The sequence below is a fragment of the Mandrillus leucophaeus genome, unplaced genomic scaffold, assembly GCF_000951045.1.
Source record: "Mandrillus leucophaeus isolate KB7577 unplaced genomic scaffold, Mleu.le_1.0 Scaffold231, whole genome shotgun sequence".
NCBI classification, from domain to species: domain Eukaryota; kingdom Metazoa; phylum Chordata; class Mammalia; order Primates; family Cercopithecidae; genus Mandrillus; species Mandrillus leucophaeus.
Window position 1 is genome coordinate 801506 of NW_012102377.1, and position 20898 is coordinate 822403.

Consider the following 20898-nt stretch of genomic DNA (forward strand, 5'->3'; position numbering starts at 1 on the left):
TTCCATACAGGTTAAAATGAGAGACCGTTTCATCTATCATATTGGCAAATCTTTTTTTTTTTTTTAAAAGAACAAATAAATGCCGGTGGGGGTATGTGCGATGGGCACCCTTGAGCACTTCTGGTGAGAATGAAAACTGGCCCGACATTTCTGGAAGGCAGTTTGACCACGGGTATTCACAGACTTAAGAGTTTTCAAAGCCTTTGAATTCCACTTACAGGTTGGTAGCCTAACGAAGGAAATAATTTTAAAATGCGGTCAAAGATTTATGTATAAGGATATTCATGGCAATGTTCTTGTTAGCAGTAAAAAATAGGAACTCCTATATGTCCAAAAATAGTGGAATAATAGAATACATGAAACTATATCATTAATAATTATGTAGCCATGACAAATAATATTTGTGAACAATTTTAGTGATGGTGGATAGTGCTCAAGATGAAAAAAAAGAGGATGGACTATTAACTATATATCCTATAAATATATAGAATACACAACTAAATATGCAGTTCTACTATGTCAAAAATGTAAATATGCAAAGAAAAAGATCCAACAGAAATAAGCCAAAACAATGAGTGCCTTTTTTCTGGGAAGTGAGTAATTTCTGCTTTAAAATATTTCCTGAATTTTCCACGTTTTCGACAATAAGCACAAAATTTCTTTTTATTATTAAGGCAAACAGCCCTGGAAAGGATAGCATTTGACATTATTTACTGCTGTGAACAGAGGTACATAAAAGGGCTGTTACTTTGGAGAGTTCTCACAGTCAGTCTGGACCATCCTAAAATATTCTTTATTATAAGTTGAAATCTGCTTCTCTGCAACATCCATACACAGCTCCTAGACTTGCTTTCTTTCTACAGCTATCCAGAATAAGTCTACGAGTGTTGTAGAGATATTTCAAAGGGTCAGTTTTTTAAAGTAATGGCAAAAACCGCAATTACTTGTGCACCAGCCTAATAGTTACCTTTTCACTGCTCGCCCCTATGACCCTGCTCTCCCCTACTTCTGCCAATTCCTTTTCCTCTGGATACTTTCAAAAGTTCTCTGTCACACAGGCTTTCTGGTCTCACCAGCTTGCTTATCCTTCTGTAGACAGTCTCCAGTTTAATAACTTTTCTAGAAAAATGTGATATTCAGAACCAAAGGCCGGTTTCCAGCCTTCTTAAGCACTGCTATCATCTTGCCACTCCTCTGCCCAAGTTCCTCTTGAGGCTCTTACCAGAAGAGCAGAACGCCCCAGCTTAGCGTGCAATGTCCTCCTGGATCTGGTCTCAGCCTTTCCAGCCTCATATCCCACCACATCCCTAATACACACTACACCAGTGTCTTCAAACTATGGGTTGTTCTGCATCACTGAATACTGAAATGAATTCAGTAACCAGCACTTAAAAAAAGAGAATAGAATAGAATAGAAAATACCAAGTTGCATTTTACATTCTAAGGGCAATTACTGTCTCAACATTATCTATCTATCTATCTATCTATCTATCTATCTATCTATCTATCTATCTATCTATCTTACCTACCTACCTATCATGCACACTCACACATATACGCATACTGTGTGTATTTTTATACTAGGCCATAGCTGAAATGTATTTTTTTCTTTTTTTTAAGTTGGAGTCTCTCTGTTACCCAGGCTGGAGTACAATGGCATAATCTTGGCTCACTGCTACCTCCGCCTCCTGGGTTCAAGCGATTCTCCTGCCTCAGCCTCCCGAGTAGCTGGAACCACAGGTGCATGCCACCACGCCTGGCTAATTTTTGTATTTTTAGTAGAGACAGGGTTTCTCCATGTTGGTCAGGCTGGTCTCAAACTCCTGACGACCTGCCTCGGCCTCCCAAAGTGCTGGGATTGCAGGCATGAGTCACCGTGCCTGACCTGAAATGTATTTCTTACTGTGAGGAATGATTAAAAGAAGGTTGAAAGCCACTGCCCACACCACGGCTACATCAGGCCAGTAACTAGTTCCCAAACTTGCTTCATACTACTGTGATCCCAGCCTTCCCTCAGCTTGGCATTCTCCCTGCTCTCTGCTACTGAAATCCTTCAAGGCCCCGACAAGATACCACATCCTTCCTTCAGTGTTTCAACTTTTCCCCTTGTCTGTGATCTGAAAATGGTGGTTCAATTGTCTTTCTTTATATTACTCAAAACAGCCTACTTTGTATTTTGTTATGTCTGTACACTGAATTCTTAGACAATAAATATCTGGAGGGCAGGGCAGTGTCTTACCCATCTTTGGGTTCTCTGAAGGCCCAGAAGTCTAGTGAACCTGGCTGATGCTCAAAAATGTCTGCCCAACCGAATGTTTTCTGTATCTCCTTCCAAGAGTTTCTTCTGGTGTTCTTCCTCCTATTTCCTTGACCATAGCCCCCAGCAGGCCTAAAATCTGTGTCCTGGGGCTAATGTTACCTACAGTGATGACTCTAGAAACGAGTCTCTTCTGAAAGCTTTCACCTTTCTTCAGGAGCAATAAGAGAAATAAGCATATGTTTTTATTTATTTTTCAGAAGTTTTCTTTATTTGACACTATGTTTCTCCTATATTTTTGGTGTTAAGATGTATTTTGGGGAGCAATACTGACGATATATTAGAAGATAATAGTTGGTTTTTTAGTATGTGTATGCCTGTTGTCCTTATTTGACAAAATAAATTGGCAATTCTGTGTTCATCTTTTTCTTAAAAAAAGCTAAAAAATATTTACTGGTCGCAAACTCCAAAAGGCAGGGAATCAGTTCCCCTTCTGGGCTGGCTGCAAGTAAGTTCACTTTCTTAAAGGAGGAGCTTTCTCCTCTCACCTCAAGGACTGCTATTTATTCGTCCGCGCTACTCTTTCCACGTTTCCATTCTCTTGGTCTTCAAGATGTGAATCACCGGTTTTTTCCGTGGGGGAAGCCAGCATATCTCTGGCCCTTTAAATAGGGGCGTGGTGAAGAGGCGCGGACCGCTCAGGAGGGGGAGCAGTGTGAGGAGAAAAGCGGAAGCGAGGCCAGTAGTGGTAGGTAGTGCGCGTGCGTGAGGCTAAAGCTGGGGTGCGGTCACGTGGGTCAGCGGTCCAGGGCCAGAATGGCTGCAAGCTCAGGTAACGAGTTTCCAGAGAGCGGGCCCGTGGGGAGGAGACAGGATTGAGGGGCCGTATTCAGGGTAGGAGGAAAGCGCGCGACAGGTCTCTGAGCCTCGGCGCCTCCTCCCAGCGCGACAGCGGCGCGACCTCGGGGAGCGGACAGAGCAGCCCCTAACTGGCTAGCCGGACCCGAGCCACGGGCCGGGCGGGGTTGATTCTTGAGTGGAGGGGCGTGTCCTACGTTGGCCCGGAACTGGGTCGGGCAATTTCCACTTACTGGTTCCAAATGAATGTGAAAATTCAAATGGGCTTAAGTAAAAAGGGATTTATTGGCTCCAAACATGGAAGGGGTTGGGGTATCACTAAATCCAGTGATTCCAGTGATGTATTTGTGTGTCTCTTCCTTTCTGCAAAGGACCAGTAACCCCTCAGTTCCCTATCTCCTTTGCGACTATATTTGCAAGCCTCATTCTGTCCTGTTACAGTCCTGCGACAATTAGGCTGAGGGACTGGGGCACCCGCTCCCCCGACTGTGAGTCTAGGCGGCGGGTGTCATGCCCCTCCCCACTCCCGGGCGGAGCAGGTGTGTAGCCCGTCTGTCGGGCCTGGAAAACAGGTGTGGACCCCTTTATCCTCCAGGGACTGATATCAGGGTGCCTGAGCCTGAGGCTTAGATGGGGTATGCACCTCTTAGGATCGGTGCGCACCCTGTGAGGCTGGTTCCAGTTTGTCTCCACGTGCAAGTTGTGCACCAGAATGAGGGCAGCAGGATGAAAGGTGGACCTCTGAAGTTCGAGGCTATTCCTGTGCCTTGGCCTGTTCTTCGTGCGTGGCACCTGGGGAAGGAGGAAAACAGCTACTCAGAGTGTCTGGGTGTACACAATGGAAGTGCTTCACAGGATAGGGTGGGAGGAGGTAGGATCCGTGAGAGGTTCCATGGCCGTGGGTTATCAGGAATAGCTAGCTGGGGAGCCTTCTTTAAATAAACAGACCCCGTCCACTTCTTAAATTCTTGTTAGAACGAATAGGAAGACTTCTGTCCTCTGCACCATCCACCCTCTACCATACTCAATTTTCCCGTACTAAAAAACCCAAAACCCAAGCCAAACAAGCATGGATGTTAGCTTGTGGTGCTAAACCTTATTCCAAATGTCTGCGTTTGGGAGATAATTACATGTTGTCTGTGTATGTCTATGTCTGCCTGTGTGTGTTTGAGGTTTATCTAATATAAATGTGGATGGAGAATCTGCACGTTTGTGTAAGATATGGGTTTGCTCATGGTTAAATTCAAGCACAGAGTAGGTATTGAATCCTCTGGCAATAGCTGGCCTGTTCTGTAGAATATGCAATAAAGATAAATGGAAAAAAAAATTCGTTGAACTGTTGGGCTTTATATGGTCAAAGAGGCATATGTGAGAAAATTCTTTCCAGAGCTCTTACAGAGTAATATGTTGATTTTTTCCTTATATTTAATGTATTTCCTTCGTATCTGGACCATTGTCAGCAGATAGATGTTTTCTGTCTTCCAGAATATTGGGACATGTTGGTGATTCTTAGTTGTATCTCACTCTTCCATTGACATTTCAACCAGTGTGACACAAAATGTCAGTTATGTATGTGAATGAGAAGTAAGATCTTTTGAACTTAATAAAGTATGTTTAACTTTGGATCTATTGATAGCTTATGTAGAGTTTAGATGGTATGTTCTCTTGATCCACAACTTTAGGTGCCATCTGTACATAGTGGTAAAATCAAACTGTTGTATTCTTAACTGAATCTTGAATGAATATTTGACTTATCTTCACGCTGTATGACATTATTAAACGTGTTCTGTGTATTAGCAAGGAACTACAGCTTTGCGTTGGATTTTTCACTGTTATTATGAATTTCTTAGGTTTACTCTAATAGTAATTACACTTTTTTTAGTCAAAGATATTTCTGTTGCAAGTGACAGAAAATTCAAATGGGCTTAAGCTAAAAGGGATTTATTGGCTCCAAACCTGGAAGGGGCTGGGGTATCACTAGATCCAGTGACTCCAGTGATGGAGTACTTGCGTGTCTCTCCCTTTCTGCAAAGGACCAGTAACCCTCAGTTCCCTATTTCCTCTGCAACTGTAATTGCAAGCCTCCTTCTGTCTTGTTACAATCATGGGACAATTAGGGGATACATTCTGAGAAATGCATAGTTAGGCAAATTTTGTCATTGTGCAAGCATCATAGTGTGCTTATACAAACTGAGATGGTATAGCCTACCACACACCCCGAGTATGTGGGATGGCCTATTGCTCCTAGACTGTAAACCAGCACAGCATGTTACTGTACAGAATACTCTAGGTGGTTGTAACACAATGGCCAAGTATTTGTATATCTAAACATAGAAAAGGTACTGTAAAAATACAGTTTAAAAGATTAAAAGGTAAGTGCACCTGTATGGGGCACTTACCATGAAGGGAGTTTGCAGGACTGGAAGTTGCTGTGGGTGAGGCAGTGAGTGAGTGGTGAGTGAATGTGAAGGCCTAGGACATTACTGTACACTACTGTAGACTTTTTGAACACTGTACACTTAGGCTACACTAAATTTATGAAAATTTTTTTTATTTCTCCAATAATAAATTAACCTTAGCTTACTGTAATGTAACTTTTATGTTATAAACTTTTAAAAAAGTTTTTAACTTCTTTGTGATAAAACTTAGCTTAAAATACAAACACATGGTACAATTAGCTGTACAAATATATTTTCTTTATATCTTTATTCTGTTAGCTTTTTTCTATTTTAAAATTTTTTAATCTTTAAAAACTAAGGCACAAACACATTACCCTAGGCCTGCACAGAGTCAGGAAGGTCCCACTGGAATGTCTGCAGAGGCAGTAACACATAGGGAACTGTCTTACGATAACAGTGCCTTCTGGAATACCTCCTGAAGGACCTGCCTAAAACTGTTTTACAGCTAACTTTTTAATTTTTTAATAAGTGGATGAGTACACTCTAATGATAAAAAGTATGGGATAGCAAATACATAAACTGGTACATAGTTTATTGTCAAGTATTATGTACTGTACGTAATTTATGTGCTTAGCTTTTATACTACTGGCAGTGCAGTAGGTTTGTTTACACCAGCATCACCACAGACACATGAGTAATGTATTGCATTACAACAGCTATGACATCACTGGGCTACAGGAATTTTTCAGCTCCATTATGTGTAATCTTAGGGGACCATGGTTGCATATGTGGTCTGTCATTGACTCAAAATGTCTTTTTGGGGCACATGACTGTATATAAGTGCATAAAAGATGTGACTGCAGACAACTCCTGTGTTATGCCATCCAAGGTTAAGCACCCCAGAATAAAGAGAAATTCCAGAAGGACCTTGATTGGCCAGATAGGACACAAGAATGTGATGTGCCTACTGTTCTGCTCCCGTAGCTAGGCAGATAGGGTACTTGATTGGCAGCACCACCAAAATCATATGGTTGGAATGGAGGAGAAGCAGTTGCCCTCCAGGAAAGATGGCAGAGGTGCTGGGGTGTTTTATCTTTATTTTTTCCGTTGCAATTCAGCAAGATGCTTCCAGTTACTTCTTGCTCTTTAAAAAAAAAAAAAAAAAAAAGAATAAATCTCTTGTGACACTACATCCTTCTTGGTACCTAACCAACAGAAATTGAGATGACAGTTAATTGCAAGTTAATAAAGAAGGCCATCATCCACTCAGCCTTTACCTAAGTGGAATCCTATCTTTTGCGCATTTAACTTATAAGAATTTACCTGCATTAGTTACGTAAAGAAGAAAAGGGAATATATTTCAGCCTACACAAGGCCCTTATGCCTTTTAGAAGGAGTTCTTTGGGGTTGAAGTGGGTCTGGAAAGAGTTTCTCATGATAGTGGAGACAATATTATAGAAGCTGGAAGTGATCATTTTTCTCTGTTATTCATTTCACTTATTACCTCATACACATATTGATATAAAACTGATCAATAAAGTTAGAATTTCTACATTATATATTTGTAGACTTAGTTCTTGTTACTGTTTTGTGTATTGTGATAGGGGATTAGATTTTTCTTTTCTAGACTGGAGCTGATTGCGTCTGACAATTCATAGCAGTAACTTAACACTGTATCCAGATTGCGTCTGACAATTCATAGCAGTAACTTAGCACTGTATACAGGAAGGTCTGAGGCACTATTCCTTCCCTTTTCTTTTTAACATTTTAAAATCTGTATGTACTTATGATCACTCTCGTCATTTAGACGTTCACCAACAGAACAGAAAGAGAAACAGAGTTTGGGCTTTTTCATTGTGGCAGTTCTGGCATTGTGAGCTACAATTACCTAAATGTGCCTTCTTGGAAAGAAATTCCAGGGTCAAGTAAAGCAGCCCATCCCAGTATATAGTAACGTTGCTCTAAATAAGGTCTGTATCTAAAGGCCATGAGTAAGGTGAAAATTGAGTACCCTCAAAGTACTCCAAGAGGGAGTCATATCAGAAACTGACAAGTGTTGGGTCTCTCAGGAAGCCCAGTACAGCCAGATCTTGTTTTTCCATGTTGGAACTGCATGGCGTTTGTTATTTTGAGCACAGGTGACATGAATTGCTTGGGTGTGAGGCATGTGAGAACTGAGACATAGAACAGCAGCTGACCGTCTCCTATTCTGTGCTCACTATGAAGCACGAAGTTATTGAGTGGAGGTATGCAGAGTCTCTAGCTCTATGTGAATCACTTCTTTTTCTCTCCTTCCTGTTGCTGAAGGTAATAGATGAAATCCTGTAAATTGAATGGAAGTATGGTACATTTCCACTGAATTCATCTTGGCCTCTAGGCTGAATTAACGTAAAAGAACATAAAACATCCGAGATCGTGGGGTTTGCATCATGTTATAAATGAGCTAAATGATTTAAAAATATCTCTCCTAGATGCAAAGAATGGAACTTGCACAGATGGAGGCGTTTTGGAGTAGTGTAACTAACCATACTTTATATTACATGACCAGACTGCTATTTGAGATTCTGGAAGCCAGTGATGCAGTCTTGCTTGGGTATTTACCCAGGGAGGGAGGGTTGGGTGGATTGATCAGCTACCGTGTCGTATCGGCACAGGGAATAGAATGGTGAACAAGGCAGGTCTGGTCTTTGCTCTCCCACGGAACCTGCATTCCAACTGGGGGCAAGGAATGGTGGTTTAGACAATGAGGAAATGATTACAATGTGATAAGTGTAGTAAAAGAGGAGAACAATGTTATGGGTGCATATTAACAGGGAACATAGTCTAGTTGAGCAGGGCAAAAAAAAGGGTTTTCTAAGGAAGCAAAGTTTTAGCTGATAGTTGATAAATATGACCTGCAGTGGTTGACAAGCTTGACTACATATAAGTAATATTCATTTATAACTTGGCTTACTTATTATGACATAGATTCCTATATGCTGTGAGTCAAATAACATCCTCTGGAGCTTAACAATTACAAGTAATAACACTTATGTATTTAATTTGCAACACAGATGTTGTTCCAGTCTCTAATTCCCATGTTAATCAAACATTTTTTGAATGTCTCCCTAGCTGTGCAAGCCAGTAAGCCCAGTGTTGTGGAATATTCAAAGAAGCATGGCCCCATTTTTATTATATAGCTGGGGAGAAAAGATAGTCACGTGGTAAATTCACTAATGAATCAGTATGAGGAAAGAGCCAAGCCACTGTTTTAAAAGAAGACATGTTTTCTGAATTCAGAGGATGGTTAGGGAAGGAAGAGGTCATAGGCAGATCCAGTTTGAACAGTGCCTGGAAGGAAGAAAGGAAGTTAGATAAATGTAGAGAAAAAGGAAAGGAAAGGGAAGGTGAATCAGCTCGAGCAGACATGGAGGGAAAGTGGAAGCTATCCATGAAGGATGCTTAGTGCAAAAATAATAAATTCAATTGTAAGGGAAGAAGCCAGAGGGATCCGCTCGTGTGATAGCTGGAGTCACAGGCTTAGAATTTGGGATTTTATCCTAGAGGCATTGGGAATCTGTTAAAAATAAGTCCACTTGTGCTGGGCACAGTGGCTTACACCTGTAATCCCATCACTGTGGGAGACTGAGGCGGGCAGGTGGCTTGAGCCCAGGAGTTTGAGACCAGCCTGGCCAACATCATCTCTATGAAAAATTCAAAAAATTAGCTAGCCTTGGTGGTGTGCGCCTGTAGACCCAGCTCCTTGGGAGGCTGAAGTGGGAGGATTGCTTGAACCTGGGAGGCAGAGGTTGTAATGAGCCGAGATCATGCCACTGCACTCCAGCCTAGGTGACAGAGGGGGATCCTGTCTCAAAACAAAAAAGTCCGTTTGCCAGAGGAAGGTAATAGAAAACTAATAGAAGTTAACTCACTATTGCATTTTTTTTCTTTTACAAAACAAACCACAAAACAAAACAAAGGAATGAAGAGAAATGCTTGGATTGGGAAGGCCAAAAATAAAGTTTGCATGTAATGTTGTTACTATATCATGATTTTGTGATTTTTTTTTCTAGTATTATATGGTAAATAAAAACTTGATTCTATTTCATTGTAATGTGAAAAAGTATCTCATATGACACTTTTAGGAGGAAAAGAATGTCAGAGAATTAAATAGGCTCGTGGAGCTTGAGAACAGTTAGGAATAAATGTTTGCCGAGATGAAAACTGGTGAGAAGCCAGGCATGGTGGCACAGGCTGGTAGTTGCAGCTACTTGGGAAATGTGAGGTAGGAGGATCACTTGAGGCCAGGAGTTTAAGGCTAACCTGGGCGACATAGGAAGATTCCATCTCTTAAAAAAAACTGGTGGAAGTTTAACTTGGCCTTATATAGGTCAGACATTCTAGAGTTCTTATTCAGTTAGCCAGTGTCATAATTAAGTCATTGCTGTTTATATGGCATATATCTTTTTTTAATAGTCCTTGAATCTATTAAGTGGTTGGAAATAACAAGAGGAAATAACAGAATTATCAAGATGTCAGATAATCTTATGTCTGAACTATTAAAATACTCATTTATCAGCACTCAGAAGAGGACAGCGTACTGGGTAATTGTGATTCCGTGACATATATTTCTTACCAGATTAATCTGATTTCGTTCTAAGAGAGATTAAGAAATACTTCATGTAGCCTGTTTTGTTATGTGCAAGTACTGTCTGGTATGGCATCCCCTTAAGAACTATAAAAACACTAGCTCACATGATGGTTGGTTGAAGAACTAATTGTAGAATTGCATCCCAACAGGAATTTATGAGTGGTTCATTATCCACCTTTTACTGGGATAACATTTAAGAGATAGCTGAAGCAGGATCGGTATCAAGTGTGAAATATTAAGCATCATATATTAAGCATTTCATCATTGGTGCATATATTGGAATGAAGGGCCTACTTAATAAACACATGGCAACACCAACCCACAAGAGAAGGGTTAATATTTCAGAATGTTGGATATGTGACCAGAAACAAATTAACTTATATTTATTAGTACAGTTGACCCTTGAACAATGCAGGGGTTAAGGGCACTGCCCCCTCAACCAGTGGAAAATCCGAGTACAACTTGTGACTCTTCAAAAACTTTACTGCTACTACCTACTATTGACCAGAAGCCTTACTGATAACATTAATGGTCATTTAACACATATTTTTTGTGTTATTTGTATTGTATACTATATAGTTACAATAAAGTAAGCTAGAGAAAAGAAGATATTAAGAGTCTAAAGAAGAGGAAATATATTTGCTTTTCATTATGTGGAAGTGGATCATTATACAGGCCTTCATCCTTGTCTAAAGGTTGAGTAGGCTGAGGAGGAGGAGGAGGGGTTGGTCTCCCTGTCTTGGGTGGAAGAGGCAGAGGAAAACCCACCTGTAAGTGGACCCTTGAAGTTCAAACCTGTGTTGTTCAAGGGTCAACTGTCTATTCATTTTCTATTGTTGCTGTAAATTACCGTAAAGTTAGTGGTATAAAACAATGCAGATTTATTTTACAGTTCTCATTAAAATTAAGAGGTCAAGACAGGACTTCAGTCCTTCTGGAGGCTCTAGGAGACCATCTGTTTCCTTGTCTTTCGCAGCTTCTGCAGGCTGCCTGCATCCTTGACTCCTGAGCCCCGTTCTCCATCTTCAACGCCTGTGACATGGTGTCTCTCTGATTCTACTTCTCGTGTCACATCTCTTTTTCTGACGTTCTCTTCTGCCTCTCTCTTCCACTTTCAAGGACCTCTGTGATTACATTGGACCCACCCAAATCATGCAGAATAATCTTCCTGTCAAGGTCTTAATTTAACCTGCAAAATCCCTTTTGCCATATCAAGTAACATATTCATAGTTTCTGGGAATTAGGACTGTCACTCTTGGATGCCTTTATACTGCCTACCACAGGTAGTTTCCCAGCTCAGGTACTTTCTGAAAAATTCACAGAAGCTGCTCATGTGAACTCTCCTTTTGAAAAAATGTGAGCATGATGACATTTTGATTCATCAGGTCTCTTTGGTTTGGAAAAATTGACTAAAATGAAGAAAGGAGTAACTGCTAGTAAGTGACAAAAGAGGGACTTGGAAAGGGGACGTAGTTGGCTTCACTAATAAAACGTAGACTAATGTTGATGTTAAAAAAATCCAAAACATGATTTTAGAATGAGTTAGTAACAATAAGACACTTCTGTTATAATGAAAGTTTTTATTAAGTGTCCCTGTTGTTTTGGTGGGGGCTGTGCTACTCTTAGACAAAACCCCTACCATTCAGCTCATGAAGAACTGCTATGATACCCAGGATATTGTTCTGATATGCTTAGCACTGGCTAGACCTATACAAAAATACTGGATTTTGTTTTAGAATCTTTAACTTTAGAAAAATTTGAAAATCTTGAGGTTTTAAATATAATAGCTAATATCTGTTGAAAATTATGTCCAGACATTATTCTAAATACTTTATTGTCATATCATTTGTTCCTCACAGGAGCCCTGCGAAGTAGGTAGTTGCATTCATAAGAGTCAGGACTCCCAATTTTATGTGCTAAAAGAAAGGGGGAAGTTGGGAGAGTATATGTTGGCTTATGTAGCCAAACTGCCACAAGGCAATGGGCAGAGCTAACTTCATGGAAGACTAGAATCTGAGGTTTGAATAATATCAGGACTTTCTTCTCTATTTTGTTTTTTTTTTTAGAGACGGAGTGTTGCTCTGTTGCCCAGGCTGAAGTGCAGTGGTGCGATCTTCTTGGCTCATTGCATCCTCCGCCTCCCAGGTTCAAGCAATTCTCCTGCCTCAGCCTCCTAAGTAGCTGGGACTGCAAGCACACGCCACCACGCTTGGCTACTGTTTTTTTTTTTTGTATTTTAGTAGAGACAGGGTTTCACCATGTTGCTGCCCAGGCTGGTCTTGAACTCCTGAGCTCAGGAAATCCACCCGCCTCGGCCTCCCAAAGTGCTAGGATTACAGGTATAAACCACTGTGTCTGGCCTCTACTTCGTTTTTTAGATAGGTTTCATTCTTGCTAGAGAATCTGTACCTAGAACCTAGTTCTGTCAATAGAGGTACATCTCCAGTGACAGATGCTTAGCAAGTGTTTAGTTAGGTGTGTGTTAAGTGAATGATTTCTTTTCTGCAGAAGAGAGCTGGGTGGGGAGTGTGGGGTCTGCTCAGCTGCGTTATTCGTTGTATAGAGAACAGGAAATACCTGTTCCTCATCAGTTCCATTTTAATGAATCCTGGTGAAAGACTCTGGCTATCACATAATCCCTTTTACCAAAGGATTTTTGACCATTAGCCTCTACAAGAACACAAGGTTTGAAGGAACCCTTCCCAGAACAAGAGGCGCTGTTCTGAGCAAACAACGCAAAGTCTACAATATTCCATTTTAATGATATAGAAATAGAGAGGTTCAGAAAAGGTAAACAAATTGACCAGGGTTACAGATGGGATGTCATAAAGGCCAGATTCAGACTTGATTTATTTATTTTATTTTTTGGGGGATCGGGGTGGTGATAAATGTTTATTTCCTGGTCATTTCTTTTTTTGAGGCAGTCTTGCTGTCTTGCCCAGGCTGAAGTGCAGTGGCACCATCTTGGCTCACTGTAAGCGCTGCCTCCTGGGTTCATGCCATTCTCCTGCCTCAGCCTCCCGAGTAGCTGGGACTACAGGCGCCTGCCACCATGCCCGGCAAATTTTTTGTTTTTTTTTTTAGTAGAGATGGGGTTTCACCATGTTAGCCAGGATGGTGTCGATCTCCTGACCTTGTGATCCGCCTGCTTCGGCCTCCCAAAGTGCTGGGATTACAGGCGTGAGCTACCACGCCCGGCCTATTTCCTGGTCATTTCTAAGAAAAGTGGCCACAACTGCAGGCCTGAGTTTAATAGACTCTTTGGCTTGTGTTCTTTCCACTTTGCCACCACATCCCATCAGTAAAAGGAGTTCTGTGAAATGAAGGACAGAAATGGGGCAGGGTAGCTTGGCAGGATGAAGTCTTGAGGGAGTGCTTGATCACCTGACACTTCTTCAGTGTGATATTGGGGTTCACAGATGCTAACTTGTTATATGGTCTTGGAACCTCTTAATAACTCCAGATATGAGATAAAAAGAGCTGGAAAAAATTGTTTTTCTTTATGAGTTATTTTGGAGAGACAAATATAAAATATGAATCATTTTAGATTATTAAATCATTTAAATAAATATTATTTTGCCATATGGTCTTTCCCACTATTTTTGAAAAACGTATAAGAATAAAAGTTAATAACTATCTGTAGGAACCACTGAAAGTGAATTAGATTGCGCGTGTTTGTAAATACTTGTTAAATAATTGCAACCATTCTTGCTTAGTGATACAAATAGGAGTTGAAAGACTTTATTAAAAAGTAATTTGTCATGAGCCAAGGTCTTTGAAGAAATGCATATAAACATTAGTATTGCTACTGCATTTGGGTTATTGCAAAAGGAGCCCTATATTTAGAACCTGATGATGTTGGAAAGATACTTTAAAATGTTGCCAGGCAAAGAGTGGCCTCAGTTATGTGTTCTAGGAATGTGTTTGATAGCATGTGTTTTATAGGACATGACTCTATAAACAGAAAGCCTACTTTCTGTAGCATGTGAAAGAAATTAGTTTGTATTTGGTAATATACCAAATAGTGTAATAGCTAGAAAAGTTGGTTTCAGCTCTTGAAAAGTCAGTTTCATGAGTCCATGATTTATACAAAGTAAAAATTCATTTCTTTTAATATGATAAAAATGAAACATGAAAGGAAGTGAAATTAATTATAGGTACTAAAATAATGAGCTTCATTAGATAAAATTGTCAGTGAATTTTTGGCATATTGTTTAAAAGCAACTAATCTCAGTTCACTTTTTAAAAAATTAGTTATTTCAAGCCAGGCATGGTGGCACATACCTGTAGTCCCAGCTACTCAGGAGGCTGAGGCTGGAGGATGGCTTGAGCCCAAGAGTTGGAGGCCACGTTGACAATATAGTGAGACTCCATTTCTTTTGTTTTTTTTTTTTTTTTTTTTTGGAGACCGAGTCTGGCTCTGTCACCCAGGCTGGAGTGCAGTGGCCGGATCTCAGCTCACTGCAAGCTCCGCCTCCCGGGTTTACGCCATTCTCCTGCCTCAGCCTCCCGAGTAGCTGGGACTACAGGCGCCCGACACCGTGCCCGGCTAGTTTTTTGTATTTTTTAGTAGAGACGGGGTTTCACCGTGTTAGCCAGGATGGTCTCGATCTCCTGAGCTCATGATCCGCCCGTCTCAGCCTCCCAAAGTGCTGGGATTACAGGCTTGAGCCACCGCGCCCGGCCGAGACTCCATTTCTTAAAAGAAATTAAGTGACTCAGTAATTGCAAGCCTTTTTTTTCTGCCTTCACTAACATGCACAATCTAATTTACTAAGAGAAGCTGACTACAGCGCAAGGGTTGTTGGTGGTAGTGGTGTTTATACCCACTAAGGGCAATATGTAGTTTGAAAGAGCTTTGCACTGAGAATTTTGCCAGTTGTTTGGTACTGTGACAAACATCTAGTTTAGAAAACAAAATGATCTTTATTATTATTATTATTATTATTAGGGCATTGTTTGTGTTTTCATGTTTTTGCTTTATTCTAAACAGATAAAGCTAATTGAACTTTTTAAAGTTAGGTCCCTTGTAGCCTAGTTGAAACACAACGTAAAATCATTTAAAAGCAAATTTAATTATTAAACTTACAGTAATGTTTTAAGTATATTTAACTTTCTAAAAATGACAGTTTTGCAAGTAAACCAAATTATCTGTGATTTTTGATATAAGAGCGATCTATCATTTAGAGCTGTGAAATAATAAAAAGCTATATACTTTTCTAGTTTTCTTTAGTATCTTATTTTTCTCTGAAAGTATCCATGTTTCTCTATGACTAGCTCTCTTTCTAGAACTCTCTGGTAGGCTATGGAATTATTTTATCTTGGGGTCATTGTTGTTTCCTTTAATAGATCTGAACCCCTAGGTTTGCTTGTGTTGTATTAAATAGCTAGTTGTTCATCCCTGGTGTTTCTGCTAAACTCCCAGAGACATCTGTGGCCCTGTGCAGAGGCCAACAACAAAACTGGTTTATATGCTTATTTCCAGGGGAACTGGAGCACTACCCTGGGGTTTGGAATGTAAGGAAGGCATTAATTGCAGCTGTTGGCACCGATTTACCCTTATGCTGTTAGGTAAATAAATCTAGTTGGTACCAGGTCTAGTGGCTGAGCCTGTTAAGTTATCACTATCACCAGTTTCATGACTTTGGGTGGCGGGCCACTTCCCAAAGTCCTTGAGCCCAAGTTAGGTGTTCCTCCTTTATGCTGTCATTGAAGCCCTCTCCCAATAATATACCCTGTACCCTGCTGTTAATTTCAGTTTGCCTGCAATCAGATGATTAGGTGAAATCTGACCAAGTAAATCTTTGGAATGTCTAATTGACAAGGAGGAAATCTAAATTACACTTTTTTTTTTTTTCTTTTTTTCAAAAGAGATAATCATTCAGGTCTTTGTGAGCTAAGGCCAAACAAACAAAAGAACACTTGCTTTGATGGACTGAATACTGTTATTAGAAGTAAATATGGAAAATGAACCAGACCATGAAAATGTGGAACAGAGCCTCTGTGCCAAGACGAGCGAAGACGAGCTGAATAAGTCCTTCAATCTAGAAGCTTCACTTTCAAAATTCTCTTACATAGATCTGGACAAGGAACTGGAGTTCAAAAATGATCTGGTAAAAATTTCAACTTTTGTCAAGTGATAATGTTTAACCAGTGTTGGTTAGAGTACGCTTTGTGACCCAGAGGCTCTAAGTCTGTCGTTTTTGCATGGGTTAATAGGAGTCTGTGTATAGTTTTTTTGTTTGTTTGTTTTTTGCTTTTTTTTTTTGTTTTTTTGGATACAGGGTCTCACTCTGTTGTCCAGGTTGGAGTACAGTGGTGCAGACATGGCTCACTGAAGCTTCAACCTCCTGGGCTCAAGTGATCCTCCCGCCTCAGCCTCCCAAGTAGCTGGGACCACAGGTGTGTGCCACCACGCCCACCTAACTTTTAATTTTTTTGTAGAGAGGGTCTCGCCATGTTGCCCAGGCTTGTCTCAAACTCCTGGACTCAAGCACTTCTCCCTTCTTGACCTCGCATGTGTGTAGTTTTATGAGATGACATTACTCTTCATCTGTATAGTCCATTACAGTTTATGAAACAATTTGATTCATGTTGTCATTTGAGCTTCACAACTCTCACAACACTCTGATAATCCATTGTGTAGATGAAGACACTGGCATGCAGCTATGTAAATGACTTCTCAAAGTCACAGAGCCAGTGGTAGGTTCCTTATCTTGCACAGCATTTTTTTCTCCCTTTGATTTAATATTATGTTAATGGGTTTCTGTGAGTATGAGGATATTTAATGACAAGTTGCTTGACCTAATTATCTCTCACCATAATTTATGAAATAACTAAGAAATATGATGTCAGACTTTTGCTTATTGCTTATGACTTATGCCTAAACTTAGAAAATTAGGGGTTTTCTTCGATGTTGTTTTGTCATGTTTAAGAAAGCAGATGCAGAAGTCTTTCAACAGAAGTTTTCTGGAAAGTAGGCTGAGCGTAGTGGCTCATGCCTGTAATTCCAGCACTTTGTGAGGCCGAGATGGGCGGATCACTTAAGGTCAAGGGTTCAAGACCAGCCTGGCCTTATGGTGAAACCCCACCTCTACTAAAAATACAAAAAAAATTAGCCGGGTGTAGTGGCGTGTGCCTGTAATCCCAGCTCCTCAGGAGACTGAGGCAGGAGAATTGCTTGAACCTGGGAGGCGGAGGTTGCAGTGAGCTGAGATCGCACCATTGCACTCCCCTGGGCATCACAGCGAGACTCTGTCTCAAGAAAAAAAGCGTTCTGGAAAGGGCTGTCAGGATAGTGCAGTTAGTGCATATATGTCCTTGATAGTAACTGAATGTGTAGATAGGAAAGGAAATCACTCTGTAGTCTTGACTTGATTATTACTATGGATTTTTGAGTTGATCATTGTGGTGGTAAGTTTGTCTTTCAATTGATGGTGATTTTAATAAACTGAAACCCCTCACAGTTATAAAGGGAAAGGCATCATTTTGTGAGCATTATTTTTTTTCTTTGTTTAGATTGATGACAAGGAGTTTGATATTCCTCAAGTTGATACTCCTCCAACACTGGAAAGCATACTAAATGAGGTAAGTGAATATTAATGATTATTGTCATTTCGTGGCATTAATCTTAATACTTTTTGGATTAGTTATAAATGCACCTAGATGCGCACTCTCCAGTAGGGTAGCCACTAGTCATGTGTGTCAGTTTAAAATTTAAATTAATTATAATCAAATACAAATTTAATTCCTTGGCTGTACAAGGCACATTTCAAGTGCTCAATAGCCACGTGTGGCTAGTGGCTACTATGTGGCTAGGGGACAGCATAGATAAAGAGTATTTCCATCATCACAGGAAGTTCTCTTGGATAGCAGTAGTCTAGATTGTGAGCTTCTCAAGGGCATAAACCATCTCTTGTTCATCTTTAGTCTCTGTGCTCAGAACAATGCCTAATACTTGGCAGACTTTAAAATATATATTATTAAGTGAATTGAGATGCAAAATTTATGTCACTTTTGAGGTTTGTATTATGTGTTGCTAATGGTTAAGTTTTCTCTACCACTGATATTCAAATAGCTTGTCCTCTGACACTAAAGAACATCTTGCAACCTTATAATAAGCTTCATCACTCTTCTACATGGAGAAAACTAATCTTTTATAGTTTATCTTATGAATGCCATTTCTATTGAAAAGTTTTTCAGAGTTTTGAAATGATGTTATTCTTTTCTGAATTGGGAGATGAAAGGCTTTCTAAAGGGGCTCTGTGAGAGTCCATGGTTGGTGAAGCACGCCTGTTTTATGTACCCTGCATCTGCTGACAACCCTTCAACTCAGTCTTCTTCATCTTTTAAAACCTTGCTTGGGACTTCCCTTGGAGGTTTTAGCTTCTAATTTGAGAAAGACCTTGCAATGTATAAATCTATTTCAAATCCGCAGTTATGTTTTCCAAAAGATAAGGACCCAAAAGTTCCCTGACAAAAATGCCCACGTATACCAAAGCTCTGAGTGAGTTGGGCCTCTGTCTATCCTATTAGGGTTATAGGCAACACTTTATAGGATACAAACTACTTTCTCTGTCAATTGTGTCTTTTATTTTTCTCATATGGCTTTTATTTCTGTTTTTTATATCAGTTTGATGTTGCTGTTACTTTGAATGTATTTTAACTTTGAATGTGTTTTAACTTCAGAAGTCTTCTATATGTTCTGTGTGAAGACTTAGGCATTTTTAGTTTTGACAAAGAAGGCTTTGGTCCATGAAAGAATATTCTGTTACAGTGAAATGTCCTTTATTTACTTTCTAATATAGAGAAAATCTTTCATTTAGAGGTGAGAAGATTAATTTTAGTCAGTTTTGTTAAAATGGCCTTAATTGCGTCCTCATTTCAATTATCTTATTAAGTGTAAAATAAAAATAATCTTAGAGAACTGTGTATAAGGCCTTGTTTGTACATCATTATATAATATCAGCAAAGAAAATAATGCTCATATGAATGAGCTGTAGTTCCCAATGAAGGAAAACTGTTCTTGCACAATAACTTTCTTATCTATGAGTAACAGTAAGTATAGTCATTAGTGGTTTACTAAGAAGATAACACTGTTATCATCCTCAATAGTAGTTTGAGTGCCTGGTGTATTTGGGTCATGGTGTTAGATGTTGGGGTTATAAAGTGCAATATGACTATCTCTGTGCTTGAGAGGAAAATGAGGCTGGGAAGTGGCCAGACTTTACACCTCCAGGGAACCAGGCAAGTCGTAAGTGGAAGAAAACATAGTTCAAATTGTAGACCATTATGAAGACTATAAGGGGGCTGTGGGGAGTAATAAAGAAAATGACTGAAGAGACAATGAAACGGGCCGAAGTAGAAAATGTAGATAAGCCCTTTTCTCAGGATATGTGGATGCATATATTCTATAATGTTCATTAATATCAACCTTAAGGGAGACTGGGAAGAAATGGACATCCAAGTTTTTTTTTTTGTTTTTTTGTTTTTGTTTTTTTGAGATTGGAGTCTTGCTCTGTCACCCAGGCTGGAGTGCAGTCGCACGATCTTGGCTCACCGCAACCTCCACCTCCCAGGCTCAAGCGATTCTCATGCCTCAGCCTCCCAAGTAGCTAGGATTACAGGCGCCCGCCACCATGCCCAGCTAATTTTTGTATTTTTAGTAGAGACAGGGTTTCACCATCATGTTGGCCAGGCTGGTCTCAAACTCCTGACCTCAAGTGATCTGCCTGCCTCAGCCTCCCAAAGTTCTGGGATTACAGGCATGAGCCACCATACCTGGCCAATACTTTTTAAAATAGAAATGTAGAGATTACTGAGACATCCTGGATCTCAGAATTTAGGGCATGAAATAATGTTACTAGATATTGCCATCCTTCGAAACTATGCTTCTTCTGAGATTTTAAATTTTGAAATTCCATTCTCTAACTATCACCTTTTCACCCTATTCCCTTCCATTGAACCTGTGTTTTGGCCTCATTAAGATCAAGTCTTTTGACCCTTTCTAATCTCCCAGTCTCTGATAATAGTCCTGGGTTTACTTCAATCCTGCTATTGGATTGTACAGCCAGAAATTTCTTTTGAACTTTTCATTGAAGTATATCATACATAGAGGAAGGTGCACAAATCATAAGTGTACAGTGTGGTGAATGTTAACAAACTGAACAACCTGTGTAACCAGAATCCAGATAAAGCAACAGAACATTACTAGTACCCCAGAAGCTCATCTTGTGTCCTTTTAGTTCCCAAACCCAGAGTAATTACTACTCTAACTTCTACTAGCATTGATTACTTTGCCTGCTTTGAACTTTATATAAATGGAATTATATAGTGTGTAGTCTTCTGTTTCTGACGTCTTTCCCTTAGTATTATGTTTTTAGATTTGTTCACATTGCTGTGTAAAATTCTTTGTGAATATACCTTTATTCATTCTACTATTGATATGTATTTGTGTAGTTTCTAATTTCTGGCTACTATGAATGCTGCTGTAAATTTTCCTATTCGTGTGTTTTGGCATATACATACTTACACACATTTCTGGGTTTTGTCTGTTTTCATTTTGTTTTTTTTGAGACAGTCTCACTCTGTCACCCAGGCTGGAGTGCAGTGGTATGATCAGGGCTCACTGCAACCTCCTCCTCCTGGGTTCAAGTGATTCTCGTGCCTCAGGCTCCCGAGTAGCTGGGACTACCAGCATGTGCCACCACACGTGGCAAAGTTTTTTGTATTTTTATTAGATACGGGGTTTTGCT

General features: G+C 40.0%; 1 protein-coding gene across 3 annotated transcripts in view; it reads left to right on the top strand.

Moving 5' to 3' along the window:
• The first annotated feature begins 3001 nt into the window (after positions 1-3001).
• VPS8 (vacuolar protein sorting 8 homolog (S. cerevisiae)) overlaps positions 3002-20898 on the top strand; it is a 245287-nt gene continuing 227390 nt past the window's right edge. For 2 of the 3 annotated variants that reach the window (XM_011981868.1, XM_011981866.1), the window contains exons 1-3: positions 3002-3089; positions 16016-16257; positions 17663-17731. In XM_011981868.1, the coding sequence (XP_011837258.1) occupies positions 16105-16257; positions 17663-17731 (222 nt within the window). In that variant the 5' untranslated portion in view covers positions 3002-3089; positions 16016-16104. Of the gene's footprint in view, positions 3090-3303; positions 3655-16015; positions 16258-17662; positions 17732-20898 lie in introns of those variants that run through there. The other variant, XM_011981867.1, reaches the window with a different exon arrangement.